This window comes from Aedes albopictus, chromosome 1 (assembly GCF_035046485.1).
Source record: "Aedes albopictus strain Foshan chromosome 1, AalbF5, whole genome shotgun sequence".
NCBI lineage: Eukaryota > Metazoa > Arthropoda > Insecta > Diptera > Culicidae > Aedes > Aedes albopictus.
The window spans coordinates 101,467,551-101,488,960 of record NC_085136.1 but is presented as its reverse complement, the minus strand read 5'-3'; the positions used below and the strand labels follow the sequence as shown (position 1 = coordinate 101,488,960).

Genomic DNA, 21,410 nt, shown 5'->3' with positions numbered 1-21,410 from the left:
GGGAGCTTTTCTATGAACTCAATAAGAAATTTCGCTAAAAATACCATTAAGAATTCCTATAATACAAGGAAATCCATCATCAACGAATTTCAAGAATATTAAAAAAATCCTTTTTTGTATCATTGAAACATGGCCCTGGTTGCCAAAATTTCAGAAACTGTACTAGCGGAAGCTATCATGGAAACAATCTAATTTCATCAATTCTTCGAAGTTAGAAAATCTTCTTCATAGTTCATCAATTTTTTTTTAACTCTGAGGGGTATGCCATCCCTCATTGACATTTCAGGTGAAAATTGTGGAAAAACTTTGGAGATGTATTTCTTTGCATTTCTGCTAAAATCATTAAGAAAGTTTTTCTACCAAAAAATATTTATTTTTTGCGAGCCAGTTCGAATCATTTTTTTTTTTTCAAAATTGTGGTTTATAATATGTGCCTAAATTTAAGAGCTAAGCGTTGTTCAGAGCATCCAGACAATATTAAACTATCATCCGTAAAATCTCTGTCAACCAAGAAATTACCCACTGAGGAGCGGACCTGGTGTGATGGTTAAAACACGTGACTATCAAGCCGAGGACCTGAGAGCAAATCTCTCTCCCGACATTATGAGTTTGGAATAATTTCGGAAGGAAAGTAAAGCGTGGGTCCTGAGATGAACCAATGGTCATTTTCAATTTCAAATGTTTGGATTTTGTTTTGGTTTTCTTCGTCAGGCTTTGGAGGAGAGAATAGAAGTATAGTATAATTATGAAATTGTGTAAGAACTTGGATTTGAAATGAGTAAAGTGTTAAATTTTGGGTTTACATTCTGTGGGCATTACACATCTATTAAGAATTTCCGATCATAAACAAAATTCCCGACTTATTCCCGCATTTTTCCCGATGAATTTTAATTCCAGACTTTTTTCCCGCATTTCCCGAGTCTGTGGCCACCCTGTAGCTCCTCAACCAGTAATCTGGACACGCGGTGGTTCTTCGGGAGTATCGCCGGGTGCTTCACTTCAAAAGGAAACGACGACTGCTGCAAACGTCCCCCGACACGAATTGTCCCGGTTCCATCCAAGAAAGGGTACAAGCTGCTGATCTTCGATTTCGGATGGACTTCGTTTCCCTTCGCCAACGATTTTGCTTCTTCTTCATAGCCTTCGTGCTGAGCCAGTCTGATGAGCTGCATCCTGGCTGCGTGTAACTCGGATGGAAGGATCGCACCCGAGCGCCTCTCGTACTGAGTCGACGTCTTCGACTTCAGGTTGAAGATGAATCGTTGGACACATGCCAGCTGTCGGCATGCCGCGCCGATGCTGGATCGATTAGCCAGTATGTGCTTCTCGATTTCGTACGTGGATCCTGAGTTGGTGATAGCGACATTGAGTGTTTGGAATCGTTTACGTACCTCCAATGTTGTTTCATCCAAATCGTCAGACGGGTTGGTTCGATTCCAGGTGGCAGAATCTTCCGCCAGCCACGTTGGTCCTGATCACCACAGATGATGATCGATGAGCTCTGCCGGAGATATCCCACGAGACGCGCAGTCTGCAGGATTATCGTTCGATGCAACGTGAGCCCAATGCTTACGCGGCAAGACCTCCAGTATCGATGAAGTTCTGTTGGCCACGTAAGTGTTCCATTTTCGAGGATGTCCTGAGAGCCACTGAAGCACTATAGTCGAGTCCGTCCAAGCATACTGTTCTACCTGGAAGCGCTTGAGAGATTCAGCAACTTGCTTCATCAGCTTCGCTAGTAATTCAGCAGCGTTGAGTTCGAGGCGTGGAAGAGACACCTGCCGCACGGGTGCCACCTTAGTCTTCGCTGCCAGCAACGTAATGAAGACCTTCCCATTTCGATCCACCGATCTGAGGTACACAACTGCCGCATACGCTTCCTCGGAGGCATCAGAAAAACCGTGGAGTTGGATTTGATCCTCGTAGTTGGGTGCCCATCGTGGAATGTTGATCCTCTCCAGCTGGCACAGGCTCTCCTTCATTTCGACCCATTTTTCTTCGACGACGGGGGGAAGCGGATCGTGCCAATTCAGGTCGTACAGCCAACAATGTTGAAAAGGGATTTTGGCACGAACAATAACCGGCGCAAACCATCCGAACGGATCGAACAGTCTGGCAGAGTCTGAAAGTAGTTGGTGCTTCGTGTTGGACCCATCTGTCTGCAGGCTTACCTTGATCGTGAAGACGTCCTTGTCCGGAAGCCAATGAATTCCTAGAGCCTTCACCATATCCCGTTCATCCGGGAACTGTATTTGTATTGGCGTTGTGCTGGTTTCAGGTAGCGATTCTAGAACCGCCGCTGAATTCGAGCTCCATTTACGTAATGTAAAACCTGCACTCTCCACGATCTCGTTGATTTCCTTGACAAGACGAATAGCTTCCGCGACTGATTTAGCTCCGGATGTGAGGTCATCAACGTAGGTGCTATTCTTGATGCGCTCTGCGGCTTCAGGATACTTTCCTTCATACTCGTCCGCTGCCTTCTTGAGTGCTGCTATTGCCAGAAATCCAGAGTTCTTCAGCCCGTATGTCACCGTGCGAAGCCGGAAGTGCTGTATTGGCTTGTCCGGTGAGCTTCTCCATCTTCTTCTTCTTCTTGGCGTAACGTCCTCATTGGGACAAAGCCTGCTTCTCAGCTTAGTGTTCTATCAGCACTTCCACAGTTATTAACTGAGAGCTTCCTCTGCCAATGACCATTTTGCATGCGTATATCGTGTGGTAGGCACGAAGATACTCTATGCCCAAGGAAGTCAAGGAAATTTCCTTTACGAAAAGATCCTGGACCGACCGGGAATCGAACCCGTCACCCTCAGCATGGTCATGCTGAATACCCGTGCGTTTACCGCCTCGGCTATATGGGCCCTTTGAGCTTCTCCATACTACCCGCAGAAAATCTCGATCGTCAGGATGCACCAATATTTGTCGGTACATCTTTACCGCGTCTGCGGTGAACACTACTTCGTGGAATCTGAACTCCATCATGATTTCGAAGATGTCGGTGTTGATATTCGGTGCATCGAGTAGCAGATCGTTGAGTGACGCTCCAGAAGTGGTGACACACGAAGCGTCAAACACCACCCTAAGCTTGGTGGTGCTGCTGCCTTCCTTTACGACCCCGTGGTGCGGCAAATAGTAGGACCTCGTACAATCAACTTGGATTTCTGCCTCCGGAATCGGTTCCATGTGGCCTAAATCCTGATAGTCCTGCATGAAGGCAACGTATCTCTCCTTGAAGTTCGAGTCGTTTTCGAACCTGCGTTCCATGGCCCGTAGCCGCCTGACTGCTGCGGTCAGCGATTCTCCCAGCTGCTGCTTTGAATCGTCCATTGGCAGTCGGACAATAAAGCGACCATCTTCCGTACGGGTAAGAGTCGAGTTGAAGTGATCAACGACCCTCTGTTCTTCCTGTGTCCAAAGCTTTGCTTGACGCAACTCCTGGTCTTCCCAGAACAATCGCAGGGTGCGATCGATGTCGAATTCCTGGTGAAGATTGACCACCGAGTGATGCGCGTGCGTACACCATTGCTTCGAGATTCTTCCTGCAACCATCCACCCAAAGATGGAACGCTGTGCTACAGGAACTCCATTTGGATCCTTGACCTGCCCGGCCTCCAATACGGACAGGAAGACATCCGATCCCAGTATGACATCCACCGAACCTGGTTGGTTGAAGTGGGGGTCCGCGAGTTCTAGATGCTCCAAGTACGGCATGTTTGCTACGTCGAAACGCTGGCACGGCAGGGTTGCCGTGAGCTTTCCCAGCACGTAAGCGGATGTAGTGAGCTTGGTTTCCTCGTTGAAACGCGACGAAATCACCAGCGGGACGATGCCGGCAGTGGTGCCGACGACCTCGCCGCTGACACCGGTGACTTCCAAAGAAGCATTGCTGCGCCTCAACCCAAGGCGCTTGGCACAGGTTGACGTGATGAGAGATGCTTGGGAACCACAGTCGATCAAAATCCTCACCTCGTGTAGCTTCCCATCACCTCCTCGAATGTTTGCCACCACCGTAGGTAGCAATGCGAATGCGGACGGTCCTTGCTTTTCGGCAACCGCCTGCGCAAAGTTGGTAGAGATCGATGGAACATCCGATCCCGATTCCGGAAGTTGTTGAACCTCCTGCTTTCTATCTGGTTGTTTGATTTCCTGCTGGCATAGCATTGTGTGGTGCCGCTGGTTGCACTGCGGAGTGCGGCACACCGACTTCGATTGACACTTCTTCGCTGTGTGTGACGGACGCAGGCAATTGAAGCACAACTTCGACGTGAGTGCCAGTTCCCTACGCGCCGACACATCCATGGCCTTGAATTGTTCGCAGTGGTACGTTGGATGATCCTTTCCACACTTTGCACACGACGCCTGTGTCACACTGGCGTGGAATGCTTGAATCTTCTTCTCGCTTGGGTTGTTCTTCGGGAACTCCTTCTTCGCAGTTTCTCCCTGCTTCCGCGAAAACGCCGAACAAGTCTCCAGAGCGTCACAGCGTTTCTGCAGAAAATCGATGAAATCTGCGAACATCGGGTTTTCCTCGTCGATTATCTTCTGCGCCCACAGCGCGCGGGTCTCCCGGTCCACTTTCTCGAGCAGCATGTGGATGAGCCAAGGATCCCGTGTCTCGTACTCGTTGCCGAGAGCCTTCAACTGTCGGATGACGTCATCAGAAGTAGCCACCAGTTTCTTCAATCCAGCCGCATTAGTGACCGATGGCTGATCAACAAACTCCCGCACGAGGGCAAACACTATGTATTTCTTTTTATCATAGTGCGTCACGAGTGTTGCCCACGCCTCGTCGTAGTTGGCATCGGTGATGGGGAACGAGTTCACCATCCGCTTCGCTTCTCCATCCAAGTAGGAGAGCAGATACTGCATTTTAACGGAAGGCTTCAGATCCTCCCTGTTGTGGATCGTGCTGACAAACAAATCCTTGAACGAGTTCCAGGCTTTGCGTTCACCTCGGAAGACGGGAATATTGAGCTGCGGTAGTTTGACTTGGGGTTCATGATTCGGCACCTGACCACCCGCTGCTGGCTGCTGCGGTGGTGCATGCCGGCGATCGAGCATTGCCTGCTGCGTTTCCAAAAGCGCCTTTATCGCATCCCGCAAATCGTTGGACGTCTCGCTGCCCGCACTGTGCCAAGAAACGTGGTCCTGATTTGCGTCCAGGTACTCCGTATACAGGTCTTTCACGTTGAAATAAATCTCTTCGAATTGGGTGCGGTAGTTGAAAACCGACGTAACATCCATCAGGTTGCTTGTGTTCTCCTCGATCACTGTTTGCGCGGCTTCGAAATTTTCCGCAAGCTCCGTGAGCTTTTCCCGACGCTCATGCACTTCACCGCACGACGGATTCCGGGTGTGGAGTGCTTTCGCGACGGATAACTCCCACTTCACTTTCGCGAACATAACCTCTCGCTTTGCGCGTAATCTTTCCAGGTCGTCTGGATCCATGATTCGGTTCCGAAGGACCAAAACTATGTATAAATGTCCGAAAACCAAAGCCGAGAGGTGGAGACGGAACTTAAACGGAGAACCGGTAGCCCGAGAACACTATTCGGACGGTCGGAAACTTTCTACCGGCGGATTGCGAAGTGAAAATACGGACGAACTTGTTTCTACGTGTTTATTTGTCGGTTATTCGAATACAAGTGGTTTTCTCTAATAATTCTTCTTCTTCTTTTTCCTCTCGCGCTGGCAACGGTTGGTGCCAGTCAAAGTATATGTGATGACAGGTATGCTGTGCGATGGGGGTAGGAATTTCGACGCAAATCCCCGAACAGAGCACGTGGCATCAACAACCGCAAAGGCTTTTGCGGGTCTCGGGTTCATCCATCGAAATGCTTCAGAATTCCATGACGTGTACGCTCTTAAAATTGTTTATTGCTCGCTTGTCCGAAGTATACTCGAGTATGCAGTTCAGATCTGGGCTCCATTTCACGAAACTCAAATTGGACGTATCGAACGGGTCAACGATTTAGAAATTTTATTAGAATTAATTTAGTATAAGCAATAATCAGTCTGTACAGTGTTTCTGAAGACGGTGACAAAAATAAATTAAATTTATTCACCCAATACTCAAGCAGAAGATAATTCATCCAAGCGATAGAGACGAACCAGCCAAGGGCTGAAAGTCTCTTTAATAAAGACAAATCAATCAATCAATTCATCCAACTAGGAGCAAAATTTATGAGAACTCTGCACAAAAAGACTGATCATGTAGAGGATAGGCAAACACATACAAAAAGGGGGTGGTATTCAACTACAATGGTGATCCAAGCAAGATGAAGCTTGACGGCTCCGTTATGAATCCAGAGAAATGAAACGAAGCAATAATGGTGAAAGGCCTTAGAAACTTAAGACTGATCTTTCTTCCTACGGATAAGCTACTCATGAGGCTAGTACGTTTTACAATTTATGTGTGACGCCATAATATGGGTGTCTTGTTGCATACTTTTGGTGGTCTTTTCATGGAACCGGCGTTCGTAAGGGAGGATTTGAAGGAGAAGGATAGGAAATAATTTGGTGGTATGACATACTTTACAAAATGCCAGCGACTCCCCGACGCCTTCATAAGTGTCAAGGAGTTGGTTATGAGGTTGGTTTGAATTCACTAAAGCGAGTGATGCGACAAGATTCTGTGTATGTGTAATTGAGAAGATCATGTAAATGTGTTGCTGTGAGCATGATTAACTTATTTGTGTATGTGATAGATGTCGTTATATGAAAAGCATTCCTTTATACCAACAGGGATAAACCCCCTGTTAAGAACGTCTATGTTACCAACACAAATGCACACAGCGCGTGTACCTCGATCATCAGCGCGATGACTGATCAGTCCTACCGTGACGTCGTAGATCACCTACGTTATCACAGTGTATATAAGAACCATCATTGGGAGTGACGTAGATGAGAGATTAATTGTCACTCCATGAGCCAGTTAATTTCTTGGATTTCTTAGGCAGCCAAGGCTTGAGTTATACATACCTAGTTATAATTAATCGCTTTTGCGATAGCTTTCACTCATTTGTCTCTGTCTTTGAAGACAAGCACTTGAAAATGTGTGGAGCACTATGGCTGTCCCCTCAGAGCCTCTGACTACTAGTGTCACAGGACTTCGGTCGAAACCCTTCAATGAGCACACAGTGGTCCAGATTTGAAAATACCTGGCAAAAATTATAACATCTTAGTAGTCCGCTAGTTTTAGCTTAAATATATGTATTGGAACATGATTTGGCTTTTAATTTCATATTTGTGACATTTTCAGAATTTGTCGATTTGTTCGAACAAAATCCGAACAAAATGACTGTTTTTCATTTTTTTGGCTACTAAAAAGATTCGTGTAGGTCACCAATTTAATCAACTGGGAATCAGGGGGGACTTGTTCGGATGATGAAGCATCCGCCGCATAATCAGAATACAATTGTTTATTGCTAGTACAAGTTAGCGATATTATAAGATTTTTAATGAACAAATCCACTTACCTACCAAGTCTTCTTCTGGGGCCGCCCTTACGCGTAGTAGTTCAGATTGGCCTTCTTCTTGGCCTGCACCTCCATGATGGCGTCCATAAAGTCCTCATGGGTAACGGCAACCGCCGAACGTCGCAGCGCAATCATACCGGCCTCGACGCACACCGCCTTGCACTGGGCACCGTTAAAATCATCCGTCGAGCGGGCCAGCTCCTCAAAGTTCACATCCGGGCTGACGTTCATCTTACGCGAATGGATCTGCATGATGCGGGCGCGAGCTTCCTCATTCGGATGTGGGAACTCGATCTTACGATCCAGACGACCGGAACGCAACAAAGCCGGATCCAGAATGTCCACCCGATTGGTCGCGGCAATGACCTTGATGTCCGCCGTGGAACTGAACCCATCCAGCTGGTTAAGCAGTTCCAACATGGTTCGCTGCACCTCACGATCTCCAGCCTTCTCGGAGTCGAAACGCTTGGTACCGATGGCGTCCAACTCGTCGATGAAGATGATCGCCGGAGATTTCTCCTTGGCCAGGGCGAAGGCATCGCGAACCAGCTTGGCACCGTCGCCAATGAACATCTGCACCAGCTGGGGACCGGCCAGCTTGAGGAAGGTAGACTTGGTTTGGGCGGCACATGCACGGGCCAGCAGAGTTTTACCGGTTCCTGGAAGCAGACATAAAATTTGTTTTATCAGTCGTGAATTTCAAGATTTTGACATATTCAAAGCAATTACCGGGAGGTCCATACAGCAGCACACCCTTCGGCGGATGGATTCCCAAGTTCTTGAACTTGTCCTTGTGCGTCATCGGCAGGACGACGGCCTCGATCAGCTCCTGGATCTGCTTGTCCAGTCCGCCAATATCCGAGTACTGTTCCGTTGGTCGCTCGTCCACCTCCATGGCTTTGACCCGAGCATCGTACTCGGCCGGCAGTGTCTCCAAAATCAGATAGGAGTCCTTATTCACTCCGACCAAATCGCCCGGTTTGAGTTTCTCCGCATCGACCAGTCCAATCACCGGCAGGAAGTAGGTCTGTCTGGTCGACGTTTTGATAACGGCGCATTTGCCCTTACGCTGCGAGTCCAACACCACCACCGCACCGTCATCCTCCTCCTCCTGCGGGTCCACGTCCAGCAGTTCGATCACATTCGACACCAGATACGGGAGCGTTTTGTTGACCTTGATCTTCTCGGTGTTGTCCTTAATCTTATCGTTCATGGTCTGCAGCTCGTGATTGATCCGCATCACTTCGCTCTTCATGATTTTGATCTCGTTGTCCATCAGACGGGTCCGGCTGACGATCTCATCGGTTGGCATACGAAGCACTTCCTCGCCCAGTGTTTCCTCTCCGTCTTCCCAAATGGATTTGTCCTCCAGGGTTCCGGCCATGGTGAATTCGATTCAGGGGAGTTTACTTACTTGAAGAACACTAGTTTTGGACGAATTTTCCGGATTTATACTGAAAAATTCAACGAAAAATGACCGGGCACAAAACAATCCTGTGGCGAACGAGTGTGTTGATGATGACTTTCGGAAAATGCTTTGCTCCGTTGTGCAAGCTGTCAAACGAAATTTGCGCTACTTTCGGTGAGAGACACCGATGGTCGAACGCCTAAATGCGCTACTGTTGACAATTTTGGTGGGATCGGTCATTGGTATCGATGGATTATACCGGGAAAATAGGGTCCTAAAATTAAAGACGAAATCTCGCTTATATTGAATAATACGATCACGCATGGTATTCTAATCGGAATTGTACTTTACTCGAACTTGAAAAACAACCCGGATAAAAACTAACCATAGGGTGTTTGGTGAAAACCATTCCTGCACCATACAGTGTACCAGCTACAATAATGTATATTGTAATGAAATGGTTCACTAAAAGCTTCGCACATTGTAGCTACTATACATTTACATTCGATTTTTATGTAACAATATATTATTAACCTGGGCTTGTTAGGGGATTATCCGTAAGTAAAAAAAAAATCGCGATTTTCTTTTTACTTTTAAATTGATGTTTCAACTTATTCACTTTTTTTCTTTCCTTTCCTTTGCATCAAAAAAGTCACAAACATCAACAAAACAAAGCACGGAAAAAATCTAAAACTGAATAAATAATTAAAAATGCACGGAAAAATAATGTTTCGGAAAAGTGAATGGTTCAAACGCAAGAAAAACAGTATATATACTGTTTTTCTTGCGTTTGAACCATTCACTTTTCCGAAACATTATTTTTCCGTGCATTATTAATTATTTATTCAGTTTTAGATTTTTTCCGTGCTTTGTTTTGTTGATGTTTGTGACTTTTTTGATGCAAAGGAAAGGAAAGAAAAAAAGTGAATAAGTTGAAACATCAATTTAAAAGTAAAAAGAAAATCGCGATTTTTTTTTTACTTACGGATAATCCCCTAACAAGCCCAGGTTAATCATCATCATTAATTTAAAGTCAATAAAATGTTTAAATAAGTAGTAAACCAGATCTCTTAAGAACTGCAGATCCAAGAGATATGGTGGACTAAGTATGTAGAGTGCGATGAGAGGAATACGATTGACGTACTTTATCGTAGAGCCATCTTTAACATATGGACTGGACTGAATACTGAAAGAAATTCTAATATAGGTTCGTCTGTGGATTCGCTTTTTAACCTAACTTATACTTGAATCGAACTTGACCGTTTTCTCATAAGTTGTTATGTATTTCCCCGTGTATTTCAAACTTTAGTCAAACTGGAGCCTCAATATTGCAATAACGGTTAAGCACGCTGTAATGATACTTATGTACCTCGTCACCCACTTCATGCAACTACATTAGTGGTCTAATAATACTTAGCGCGCTCGGCATAGTTCCATCATGCCGCTCAAAGTGTTGCCACAAATAATGCTTAGTTTGCGAAACCCAGTTATGTGACTGGTGTGGCATGGGAGCCTAAGCTTCAACTGTTAATGCAATCAGAGACTACTCAGACCTCGACTCAGACTTAGACTTGGGCGATCCAATATGAAGGGTTATCCAAAACGCTCTGCACTAAAGATATTTTCCGTATATGTTTTATGTGTGAACCTACATAATTTTTTGCAATAAGCCTTCATTAATGATAATTATGTTTCGGAACATAAAAGATATACGGTTTGACACAAATAAAACCCATTATCGAAACGAAATAAAAATTATGCATCGTGATTAATGAAATGTATGTGTGAGTTTTATGACCTTTATATCCCGTATTTCAATAACCATTATTAGCTGGATTCAAATGAAATTAATATTTTGTGTTTTCATTTGTAATGTAATAAAACACAAGAACGTAATAGATAATAATATTATATTATATTATATTATATTATAGCTTTTAATAACATCTTTTGCATAAATAGTGTTGCTGCCGATGCTGAACATACACGGAAATGAGTCCGTGAGTTCGCCGGAGGTTGAGTTCATTGGGATCGCCGGAAGTCTTCGAACGATGAAGGTGATGATCCGTTGGCTTTTAATGGACTGCATTGCAGCGATGATCCGGGAACTGAATTGCGGTCTTCCGTTCTAACGTTCTGTTCGGAACCATCCGCTGCTAGTTCTAGGCAACGACCCGGAAAGCAATTGCGGGGAGCAACGGCAGCAAGAAGCACAACGAACTACTGTACCGGTTGTGTCGGATGTTTGAAGCAAGCGTTGTTAGTCCTACCCGGTTGCTGCTGGAGGTTTCCAATTCTTCGGCGTTTTCCTGTAAACTACGAAAAGTTCTTTTTTTGCATATCGAAATCTTTTATAATATTTATTACTTACATTCTTGGAGATGTACACTATCAGCCTTCGAATGCTTCTTTGTCCCACCATCGAGTCCGCAGAAGATCAGGCGGGAAAGTTCAACCGTTGCAAATCGGTCAAATAATCAAACATAATAGTTATGTGTGAACTATTATGATTTTTAACTATAACAAACACTCTTATAATTTGTATGTTCGGTCAAACATAAATGTGAAAGGGATCGACATAGCATTTGTGTTTACACTAATAAAAATAATCTTTGTGCAGTCTTATGAATTGTAAGAGCGTCAACCTTATAAACTTAAAGTTTGCAATTTTATCAGTGTGGAGAATTCCCAAAGCGCATTCTCATAATGCTAGTAAGCCTAAGATGCCATTAACAGGAGGAAAATGACAAGATAATATAACATTATATGGTTTATGTAATGTAAACCAATACAACATAACAAAAGAGAACCATTCCAAAAACATTTAATTAAATGTATAACCAGTAGTGAAACTACAATTAAAAACAATATATTTACGGTACATTTTATTGTTTGAAACCATATGTGTACCATACAATGTACGGTTTATTAAAACCCACGTATCAGTATTTATAACAATTCATTTACAATATAATGTATGGTTTTGCAAAAAAATATATATGGAGAAAAATATTTTTTTATATTGTTACGATACTTAACCACCCGTATAGTATATTGTAAAAATCTTATTTACAATTTACTGTATTGGGTTCTACATTACATTTTATTGTTTTTGTATTTTTATTTTTACAGTGGTGTCTATTGTAAAAATATGGTTTTAAATAGTACTGTTACAATACAACGTTCGGTTTTTCTACTGTATTTTTTATTCGGGAAAGGAATAATGAGAAAATTCGAAATAAGTAAAATGGTAAATAGTTCTACTTTGACATTTGAGGTCAACTTTGTGTGCCTGAGCTCGACATTTTTCGCACTGGGATTTCAAAAATGTTCCTATCTGACATACACGGTGAAAAAAAATCACTCAAAGTATGTGTTATGAGCTAGGGACGAGACACAAGGCTAAAAAAATAAAAATTATATATTCTCAACTACGGTTAATAAAAACGTCAAAAATTGAGTTAATATGTACTATTGAACCATATATTGTGGTTTAAAATAAGAATGCCGATAGGTTTTTAGGAGCCTATTTTCACACTACACGCTTATCTGAAACTACCCATCGACTGGGTCGATTCAACCCGGATTATCATGTTATTCGTAGTTGTCAAAATCCGGGTAACCATTGTCAAATCAAATGAGTAAGCTTTACCCTAATTCTGGGTAAACGGGTCTTTGTGAAAATCCCAATACCCATTTTTGTCTGTTGTGAGCTGTTGTCATAATCAGGGTAACCATCTGGGTAAATGGTACTTGGAAAAAATCACACTGACCGCGACGTCTTTCAAAATGGAGTATGGTGAAGTGCAAAAATCAGAGCTTTCTGAGGATTCCTGGGCAATTTTCAACGACGGAAGCTACACACTATGGACTGGTAAGAGTTTTGACGATTCTTTTTCATAATAAAATTCTTCATAGCTATGCTATTTTCAGGTATGCCGTACAAGATGTCGTATCGCTTGCTTGGCAGCAGCAGGGAATTTATCTGTTGGTCATACGGAAACTCCTTCATTACAAGATGACTTCCCCAACAACAAATATTTAAGCTATATTACGTGTGAAATAAGTGAATAAATACAAAAATTTGCATGACAAATAAACCTTTCTTAAGTGTTTTATTTTTAGATTTTTTTTTGTTCTGGGGTTAATTATTTGAGTTCGGTGCTTGCTAATGATTACTCATTTATATAAAAATGGGTATTATGAGAAACGCCAAAACCTGAGTAACCTTTACCCAGATTTTACAGCTAACATCGGTAACCCAGATTTGAGTAAAGGTACCTTTACCCACTTTAGGGTAACTGCAGTTTTGCTCGATCTGGGTCACTTTGACATCAATCTGGGTAGCTGGGGGTTAGCGTGTACAGTCGGAACCCGCTCGTTGAGCCACAACCTCCACCCAACCAACGAATTCGATTCGCTAGTTGGGTGAAGTGACAGCAGCACAAGGGGCGTGCGCATTGTTTTTTTTAAATCATGTTTAGGTTGGAAGCAAAAAGGAAAAATTTTCAATTTGTTTTACATTTAGAGCAAAACTGATACGTTTTGCAAGATACATATATGGCCAATGCGAGAAATAATTATGTTCACCCATTTTCAGTCGGTGAAGTGAAAATATAGATGTTTATGAAACCACCCGGACCAAAAGCAAGCACAAAACACCTTCAATGATCGACAAAATAAAGATTGCCAATGTTTTGCATTTGTTTCGAAGTAATTGTACATTTTCTTGTTTTTTTTTTAAGAAATATGAAATAGAAATTCGTTTCGATTATCAGTAAAGTTTAAGAAACCAAAAACTCATTAGCTCGCCCCTCGGAATTACAGATTGGTTGTCATTTTCAGTTTGACATTGAATTATGACATCCAGGTACTTTTTAGTTGGCTGACAGCTCAACTAACGAGGCCCCAACTAAAAAGCCACCCAACTATTAAGCCCCCAACCAGCGAGTCATGACTGTATATCAAGCATAACTTTTCAATCCGACGTAACTCGAGAATGTAAACAAATCCGGGTTTACTGCTGCGTGCATGATTCATAAAGCAAATTGAAGAATCCACATCACTGTTTGATGATTTATTGCTTAATTTGTTTAACTAAACATATTTTTCGAAACGACGTATCTCACTATTTTGATGTTTACAACTTTACTGATAGATACACCGTTTTGATATATGAGAAAACCAAACGACGTATCTAGCCAAAATCAAAAGTAACAGATACACCAAACTGGCACCATACAAAAGCGACGTATCTGGCATGACGTATCTCGAACCAACCCGGTGTATGTGTATTTTTGTCAAAATTCATTGTGAAAATGATATGGAATGAGTAGGTTTTGTTCCTTACCTAGTGCGTGCAATATCCCTGGTGATGTTAAGCACGAAAAAACTTATGAAAAGTGTTTTTATGAAAAACTATTTTAGTGAAATGGTCGTCAACATTGACCGAGGGGGTCGACACTAATCGATTTGGTTCAATTTTCATGCGATAAGACGTAATTTTATTTGATTATCCACATTATTCACAACAGTTTTCATTACATTTGATTTGAAATCGATTTTATCGGATTTTTCCCATTTTCCAAGTTTTGGTCTGGTTTTCGTCGGTTTTATGCTTTCCATTTTCATCAAAATGGCAAAAATCCGAAATATCCGAAAAAATCGAACATAATGACGAAAATCGTCTGAGAATCGCCCAATACCGTTTAAAATCGCTAAAAGCGTTTCGACGTCGCGACGCCGAATTTGACAGCTCTTCCACCTAACAAATCAGCTGCGTCGATCCATCAGCTGTTCAATCAAAACAAGTTCTGAGTTGAATCCACAGTTCAACAACTATGAACCTGAGCTATGAACTATCTCAGGAATTTAGGTGAGTTTTCATTGAAATAAGATGCAGAAAGAAAGCATTGTTGTTTTATGTTTATTATCGTATTTTCAGACTGACCAAACGACACCATGTGGAAGGCGTCTTGAGGCGCAAAAACCGGAATTAGGAGTAACGGTTCCGATCGGCACTGGAAGAGGAACAGCGGAGATCATTAGCAAATTGCATTGGCTGAATCTGTCAGGTAAGACAGACCCAAATAACAGTTCATGTAAAGTTACATTGCTTTACTTTTATGTTGAAATTTCAGAACTGGGTGGAAAACTGCCAAAAAAGGATTACCAAGCAAATCGGAAGAGCCCTCAGACGAGTACCGCAGGATTATTTGGAATAGCTACCAGCGGTTACCAGTAAACCGGTTTTACGAACACCTCTGGACAGCCCCATTTTCGGAGGATTCGCTGCTCAGATTCAAACCGACAGCCGGAGGATTGCTCTCGGAAACTGCCATTACCTCGGCCATTACGCAATGATGAGAGCGCTGAAAGTGTGTCAGCTTTTTCTACAAAATTGCTTCGTCAAATGTGTCTAATTTCAGATAAATAAGAACTAAATAAAAATAGCATGCATTGTTAGATAAATCTATTTTTTTCTGTTTGGTTTAAAAAAAAAACAAGGTGGGTTAAAATAAGACGCTTGTTGAGAAAAGCTTTTTTCACGAGTCTCACAATATAATATGTAGTATTTATAGTTTATTGCATTGCTAACTGGACTGCGACAGAGTGCGGAATCTTAAATAAAAGTGCGATATTGCATCAAATCGTTTCGATGTCTTCACCGCACTTATTCATCATGAGCTAATGAATAAGTGCGGTGAACACACCAAAACGATCAGACACCAAATCGCACTTTTATTTGAGATTCCGCACTTCCTCGTCGCACTTATAACTGCGCAATGCGCAATGTGTACGAGAACATGCAATGGCGGACAATGAAAGCCATATAAACCTGTGGAAGTGAACCTTTCGATCAGATACACGGCCGAATAACTCAAACCGTCCTACCCAAAAACTATCCTCGAAGGCGTCGATGAACAAATGAAGGTCTTGCTCAAAATCACCGGAAGTTGCGTGCGAGTTAAATGGGTCACAGCCACCAGGAAGAGTACGACAGTACTCTTGAAGAATCCTCCCTTAAACCAAGCACCAAACGTATCGCAACATCCACTCCCAACAACTCCTAACTACATATCATGATTCCAAAGCGTACGGCAACGATTGCACCACTCCACTACCGCCAAGATAGATCCATCAGCCAAATGACTCTTCCATAGCAAAATTCCAACTAATTTAGTTGAAACACAATCCGCCAGCCAGAAAACCAGAGGTCCTGGAGGCACCAGAACCAGTCGTCGCTTGAATGTTATGATGCAAAAAGTCCGGCCTCGAATCCGGTGCGGTTGTAAACAAAACTAACAAAAAATCGAGAAAATTTGACATTTTTAGCTAGAGATGTGCACCGATTTTATTCGATTCGATATGAATATGCGAAAATTATAATCGATTTTATCGGATATTTCGGATATGAGTGATTTTGTTCGATTTTGTCAATTTCTTCAGTTTCGTTAAAATTATGAAAAAAATAAGAATCCTTGTAAGTTTTGGTCAGTTTTGGCTTAAAATCTACGTTATCTGGAAGAGTCGTCCCCCTCGACATTGACCATGAATTTACTCTGATCAGTGAAAAAGTTAGATACGTCGATTTGAAAAATTATGCTTGATATCCTCTTATAGTCTATTTATTTTACGGAACGACAACAGTGTTGATATTGATATTAACACTCGCGGGCTTGGGCGCATCCTCCTGTCAAATTTTCATTCATGAAATGAGCGATCAGCTGATCCGAAACGTCTCGTAAAATGGCTCATTGTCGCGCTTATCTTTTATTAGAGTCCTGCGGCGGTCGTACGCTCGCGATCCCGCATAACCATGAACTGTACTACTGAAATGAAAACTCCATTAATTTTTATGTGCGCAATGCAGATAAAAGCGAATCGGTGGCTCAAATCCTCATTTTATGTGCGGCATTTAGATTTTAAAGTGTTTGCATTAAATATAATTGAGTTGCACATATTCTTCATATGCACAGCTATAAATTCTAAAAATGATACATTTACAGCCTATGTTAACTGAATATAAATTCTGAGTGTATCGATCGATATTTCAAAACGTTCAAAACATTTCATTAACGGAAAAATGGTGGAGCAAGACTTTTGTTGCTGGCCGAGTTTACGGTCGCTATTTCAAGTCTCCCGGTCGAATTTTAGCAGTTTTTTAAGGACAAGGTATTTGGAGTACATTGCTCAAAATTTCTAGAGCACCGTTTTTTAGAACCGTTGAACGGATTTGGATTAAAATGCATCACGCTGTTGACAACCACTGAACAATTAGCGTGATGCATTTTCATCCAAATCCGTTCAACGGTTCTAAAAAACGGTGCTCTAGAAATTTTGAGCCATGTACTCCAAATACCTTGTCCTTAAGGTAACGTATTTTAATCATTTTCTTTGACGTAATGTAATCAAAATATGCCAACAGATCCAGATCGAGGATACAGCGCGGCAAAGCACGGTGACCACAGACGAACTTCCGGAAGATTTGGCAGAAATTTTTGTTTGGACCGGACAGCTGGAATGCACTGGAAAGCTCTATCACCGAAACATCGCTTTTGGAAACATCCATGCAATCAACCTCGCAATCACCATAGTTTTATACTCGGTTTTATATCTAGTTCGAAATACATTTTTCATCATAAATTAATTAGTCTGAATTATTTATTTTCTAAAAAATCACATAGGATTTATTTGTGATGACATATAAAACTCAATAGGCTTACCTTCAAAATTAAAAAGTACGGACCTTTATTATTTATGTGCATTGCATGTAGAAACTAAGATGAGCTAGAAATCTGGTTCTATGTGCAATCCCAGTGCAATTTAAGTGCAAAGCTTGATTGCAAAAATCTATGTGCGCGGCATTTACAAACTAGATGCGAATTATTTTTAGTGTAGTACAGTTCATGGTTATGCGGGATCGCGAGCGTACGACCGCCGCAGGACTCTAATAAAAGATAAGCGCGACAATGAGCCATTTTACGAGACGTTTCGGATCAGCTGATCGCTCATTTCATGAATGAAAATTTGACAGGAGGATGCGCCCAAGCCCGCGAGTGTTAATATCAATATCAACACTGTTGTCGTTCCGTAAAATAAATAGACTATAAGAGGATATCAAGCATAATTTTTCAAATCGACGTATCTAACTTTTTCACTGATCAGAGTAAATTCATGGTCAATGTCGAGGGGGACGACTCTTCCAGATAACGTAGATTTTAAGCCAAAACTGACCAAAACTTACAAGGATTCTTATTTTTTTCATAATTTTAACGAAACTGAAGAAATTGACAAAATCGAACAAAATCACTCATATCCGAAATATCCGATAAAATCGATTATAATTTTCGCATATTCATATCGAATCGAATAAAATCGGTGCACATCTCTAGCTAAAAATGTCAAATTTTCTCGATTTTTTGTTAGTTTTGTTTACAACCGCACCGGATTCGAGGCCGGACTTTTTGCATCATAACATTCAAGCGACGACTGGTTCTGGTGCCTCCAGGACCTCTGGTTTTCTGGCTGGCGGATTGTGTTTCAACTAAATTAGTTGGAATTTTGCTATGGAAGAGTCATTTGGCTGATGGATCTATCTTGGCGGTAGTGGAGTGGTGCAATCGTTGCCGTACGCTTTGGAATCATGATATGTAGTTAGGAGTTGTTGGGAGTGGATGTTGCGATACGTTTGGTGCTTGGTTTAAGGGAGGATTCTTCAAGAGTACTGTCGTACTCTTCCTGGTGGCTGTGACCCATTTAACTCGCACGCAACTTCCGGTGATTTTGAGCAAGACCTTCATTTGTTCATCGACGCCTTCGAGGATAGTTTTTGGGTAGGACGGTTTGAGTTATTCGGCCGTGTATCTGATCGAAAGGTTCACTTCCACAGGTTTATATGGCTTTCATTGTCCGCCATTGCATGTTCTCGTACACATTGCGCATTGCGCAGTTATAAGTGCGACGAGGAAGTGCGGAATCTCAAATAAAAGTGCGATTTGGTGTCTGATCGTTTTGGTGTGTTCACCGCACTTATTCATTAGCTCATGATGAATAAGTGCGGTGAAGACATCGAAACGATTTGATGCAATATCGCACTTTTATTTAAGATTCCGCACTCTGTCGCAGTCCAGTTAGCAATGCAATAAACTATAAATACTACATATTATATTGTGAGACTCGTGAAAAAAGCTTTTCTCAACAAGCGTCTTATTTTAACCCACCTTGTTTTTTTTTTAAACCAAACAGAAAAAAATAGATTTATCTAACAATGCATGCTATTTTTATTTAGTTCTTATTTATCTGAAATTAGACACATTTGACGAAGCAATTTTGTAGAAAAAGCTGACACACTTTCAGCGCTCTCATCATTGCGTAATGGCCGAGGTAATGGCAGTTTCCGAGAGCAATCCTCCGGCTGTCGGTTTGAATCTGAGCAGCGAATCCTCCGAAAATGGGGCTGTCCAGAGGTGTTCGTAAAACCGGTTTACTGGTAACCGCTGGTAGCTATTCCAAATAATCCTGCGGTACTCGTCTGAGGGCTCTTCCGATTTGCTTGGTAATCCTTTTTTGGCAGTTTTCCACCCAGTTCTGAAATTTCAACATAAAAGTAAAGCAATGTAACTTTACATGAACTGTTATTTGGGTCTGTCTTACCTGACAGATTCAGCCAATGCAATTTGCTAATGATCTCCGCTGTTCCTCTTCCAGTGCCGATCGGAACCGTTACTCCTAATTCCGGTTTTTGCGCCTCAAGACGCCTTCCACATGGTGTCGTTTGGTCAGTCTGAAAATACGATAATAAACATAAAACAACAATGCTTTCTTTCTGCATCTTATTTCAATGAAAACTCACCTAAATTCCTGAGATAGTTCATAGCTCAGGTTCATAGTTGTTGAACTGTGGATTCAACTCAGAACTTGTTTTGATTGAACAGCTGATGGATCGACGCAGCTGATTTCTCGCGTTACATTTGAAAAGGGCCTATCCCTAGAACGTAAACATTGAGAAAAATCGATGCAAACATTTTCCATCACATTTCCTATTCGTATTTCACAGTTTTCGGATTTTTCAACATGCGTTTCGTTTTAATGATACAAGAATAGATGTATCTATGCTTCAATAATCAAGTTTGCATTAAAAATTATCAAAAAAGTATGAAAAATTATAGATAAACATGTTAAGCTAATTTGAAAAATTTCACCCGGTGTAAGCCTTATTGTGAGTCTTTCTAAAATTTTCTTAGCGTGGATTGGTCCCCCGTGTGAGTCCGTTGTTGACATCGTATCAAGGCTTGGCCGTTTTTTAGAGAGAGAATTCTCTCTCTCGGCACTCGCGCCGAGAGCCGTTCGGAAAATTTTCGGTTGTCGGCCCTTTAAACGAGAGGACCAACAAATGAAAACAAAATTTTACCGTTACTGGCCCATTTGGAGCACGGGCTTATGAATGATTGAAAAAAAAGCAATGATCGGCCGTTTTGAAGGTGGGGTTTATTCTGATAAGATTAACGGTTATGCGGGTGATGTTTGCACAGTATGTTACTGTTGGGGGATGCTATGGAAAGGTATCAAAATCGATTTGTTTACATTTTAGGGATAAGCCCTTTTCAAATGTAAAGCGAGATTTGTTAGGTGGAAGAGCTGTCAAATTCGGCGTCGCGACGTCGAAACGCTTTTAGCGATTTTAAACGGTATTGGGCGATTCTCAGACGATTTTCGTCATTATGTTCGATTTTTTCGGATATTTCGGATTTTTGCCATTTTGATGAAAATGGAAAGCATAAAACCGACGAAAACCAGACCAAAACTTGGAAAATGGGAAAAATCCGATAAAATCGATTTCAAATCAAATGTAATGAAAACTGTTGTGAATAATGTGGATAATCAAATAAAATTACGTCTTATCGCATGAAAATTGAACCAAATCGATTAGTGTCGACCCCCTCGAACGCAACCGAGAATGAAGCCGCTATTATGTACCCGCCGCCTCCGTTACCGCTAGCGTATAAGTGGATAACCGTTGACCAACCGTAACCAGAAACTCAGAAGCACGGTATTTCAAAAATTACAGCGGTAGAGCTATTCAGGGAAACGACCATCGCTATCTGCTTTCATACTTACAAAATATTAATAACCATATTTTACTTGTCAGCAGATATGTCTAAAGGAAAGGAAGCTGTGAAGCTGGTGTTTTAATAAAAAATTCTCATTTAAATTGACAAAGCCCTCAAACTTTAATGTAGAATTAAGAAACACATAATCGACAATTTCATTACTAGAAACTAATCGGCCGCCATTCGATCTATAACGAGTTGTAGTATAGTGTCTGGGGGAGGTCTTGCTTCAATAGAACCTTGAGATAATGGCATCACTAAAATATTGCCCCTGCTCTTATTTGAGTTAATCGATGCAGGAAGCAAATCCATGCAAGTTGAGGATATTTGATTGAAATGCATTCAAGATACGCGCCCATTTCAGAACTTGATAGCTGAAGTAATCCGTCGGGTTCCGGGTTTCGTCAAAAC

At 41.9% G+C, this 21,410-nt stretch overlaps 2 protein-coding genes and 2 long non-coding RNA genes across 4 annotated transcripts; 1 reads left to right on the top strand and 3 right to left on the bottom strand.

The window, feature by feature from the left end:
- Nucleotides 1-887: 887 nt before the first annotated feature.
- On the bottom strand, nucleotides 888-5,448 carry LOC115256684 (uncharacterized). The gene is made up of 3 exons (XM_062854740.1): nucleotides 2,938-5,448; nucleotides 1,574-2,552; nucleotides 888-1,345 (listed from the first exon to the last, which is right to left on the bottom strand). Exons 1-3 carry the CDS (start codon nucleotides 5,446-5,448, stop codon nucleotides 888-890), a joined length of 3,948 nt encoding a protein of 1,315 aa, XP_062710724.1.
- Nucleotides 5,449-7,403: 1,955 nt separating this feature from the next.
- Nucleotides 7,404-9,017, bottom strand: LOC109409415 (26S proteasome regulatory subunit 6A-B). The gene is made up of 2 exons (XM_019682856.3): nucleotides 8,208-9,017; nucleotides 7,404-8,137 (listed from the first exon to the last, which is right to left on the bottom strand). Exons 1-2 carry the CDS (start codon nucleotides 8,860-8,862, stop codon nucleotides 7,506-7,508), a joined length of 1,287 nt encoding a protein of 428 aa, XP_019538401.2. The 5' UTR covers nucleotides 8,863-9,017; the 3' UTR covers nucleotides 7,404-7,505.
- Nucleotides 9,018-14,347: 5,330 nt separating this feature from the next.
- LOC115259543 (uncharacterized) lies at nucleotides 14,348-15,460 on the top strand. The gene is made up of 3 exons (XR_003894125.2): nucleotides 14,348-14,761; nucleotides 14,831-14,960; nucleotides 15,027-15,460. It is a non-coding gene; the product is annotated as an uncharacterized LOC115259543 (long non-coding RNA).
- A 3,582-nt stretch (nucleotides 15,461-19,042) lies between these two features.
- LOC134285402 (uncharacterized) lies at nucleotides 19,043-20,834 on the bottom strand. Its single transcript, XR_009996346.1, has 3 exons — nucleotides 19,742-20,834; nucleotides 19,543-19,672; nucleotides 19,043-19,476 (listed from the first exon to the last, which is right to left on the bottom strand). It is a non-coding gene; the product is annotated as an uncharacterized LOC134285402 (long non-coding RNA).
- Nucleotides 20,835-21,410: the final 576 nt, after the last annotated feature.